The sequence below is a fragment of the Mesitornis unicolor genome, unplaced genomic scaffold, assembly GCF_000695765.1.
Source record: "Mesitornis unicolor isolate BGI_N332 unplaced genomic scaffold, ASM69576v1 scaffold28251, whole genome shotgun sequence".
NCBI lineage: Eukaryota > Metazoa > Chordata > Aves > Mesitornithiformes > Mesitornithidae > Mesitornis > Mesitornis unicolor.
The window spans coordinates 13,738-14,846 of NW_010162175.1; the positions used below are offsets into that span (position 1 = coordinate 13,738).

At 54.5% G+C, this 1,109-nt stretch overlaps 1 protein-coding gene across 1 annotated transcript in view; it reads right to left on the bottom strand.

Moving 5' to 3' along the window:
* ACD (adrenocortical dysplasia homolog (mouse)) overlaps window positions 1-38 on the bottom strand; it is an 8,616-nt gene extending 8,578 nt beyond the window's left edge. Inside the window, exon 1 of the mRNA XM_010193550.1 lies at window positions 16-38. Within this exon, the coding sequence (XP_010191852.1) occupies window positions 16-38 (23 nt within the window). The remainder of the gene's footprint in view (window positions 1-15) is intronic.
* Between the last annotated feature and the right edge of the window lie 1,071 nt (window positions 39-1,109).

Here is a 1,109-nt window from a genome sequence, read left to right on the forward strand (position 1 = left end):
CCCCCCCCGCCGTGCCAGGCGCCCGCCGCCGCCGCCATGGCGCCCCGCTGCGAGGCGAGATGGGGCCGTGACCCAGGAAGCGGAAACGGGGCCGGGATGAGGAGGATCCGGGGCGGAGCGGCTGGGGGAGCCCGCCCGGGCCTAGACCAGCGTGAATTAAGGTCCCCGTTTTCCTCTAGCCTTTCTCTGGACGCAGATCTCCTTTTCCCCATTGTTTACCCAATTTTCTAGTACCGCTTCCCATTCTGCAGTTCACAGACGATGACAAACCATCGCTGAAGCACTACCTGAGGTTTTTTTTTATTACTTTTTCCATTTTTTTTTCCCAAATAGCTCTGAGCAGCTCCATGTTCTCCCCAGGTGCCATCCTCGGGGCTTACATGCACTTTGCCTCCCTCCGTGCTCAAATCTGGCAAGCAAATGGGGAAATGCTCGAGCACAGGCCAAAGGGATGACAAACAACTCTCCTCTCCCAGTTCTGGGCTGACGTTGGGCCACATCAGACGTTAACATGTAACATATGCGTTAGCACATACATGTTCTGCTATTAGAAACTGCCTGTTTAGTTTGGTGGATGCTACAGCAGGAACCACCTGGGGAGGCTGTGGGATGCTGAGATCCTCCCCGCTGGGTTTTCATCAGCCCATGGAGATGTGCAGGTGATGCTTCTCCATTGGGTTTAGGCACAGCAGGAGCTCCTGGGGGAATCTTCCAGTCCAGATCCACCAGTAAGAGGTTTCCTATGGAAGGCAGCTGGGAGCACAGTCCATGGGTCAGTCTGGTCCCTCGCCACTGCAGGAACAAGTCAGGGAGTACCTGGACCACCCTGGGACTTTATATCTTTCACATGCTGTGTGTGTGCCTGGGCACAGCCCTGATTTCTGGCCACACCAGTTATACCCAGGGAGACAAAACTGAATTTTATCCTTCTGTCACACTTAAATCTTTAATACTATAGCTTAAGAAGGGGTTCCTCTGGGCAGCTTTGGAAGGCTTCCAAGCAGTCCTGGGGGCTTTCTATGTTTTCCAGCCTGCTGTGGTGGCCAAGGGACACTCATCTGGCCTGGCTGCTCCACTCCACTAAGTTGGGAGGGAGTGTTGATCTTCCT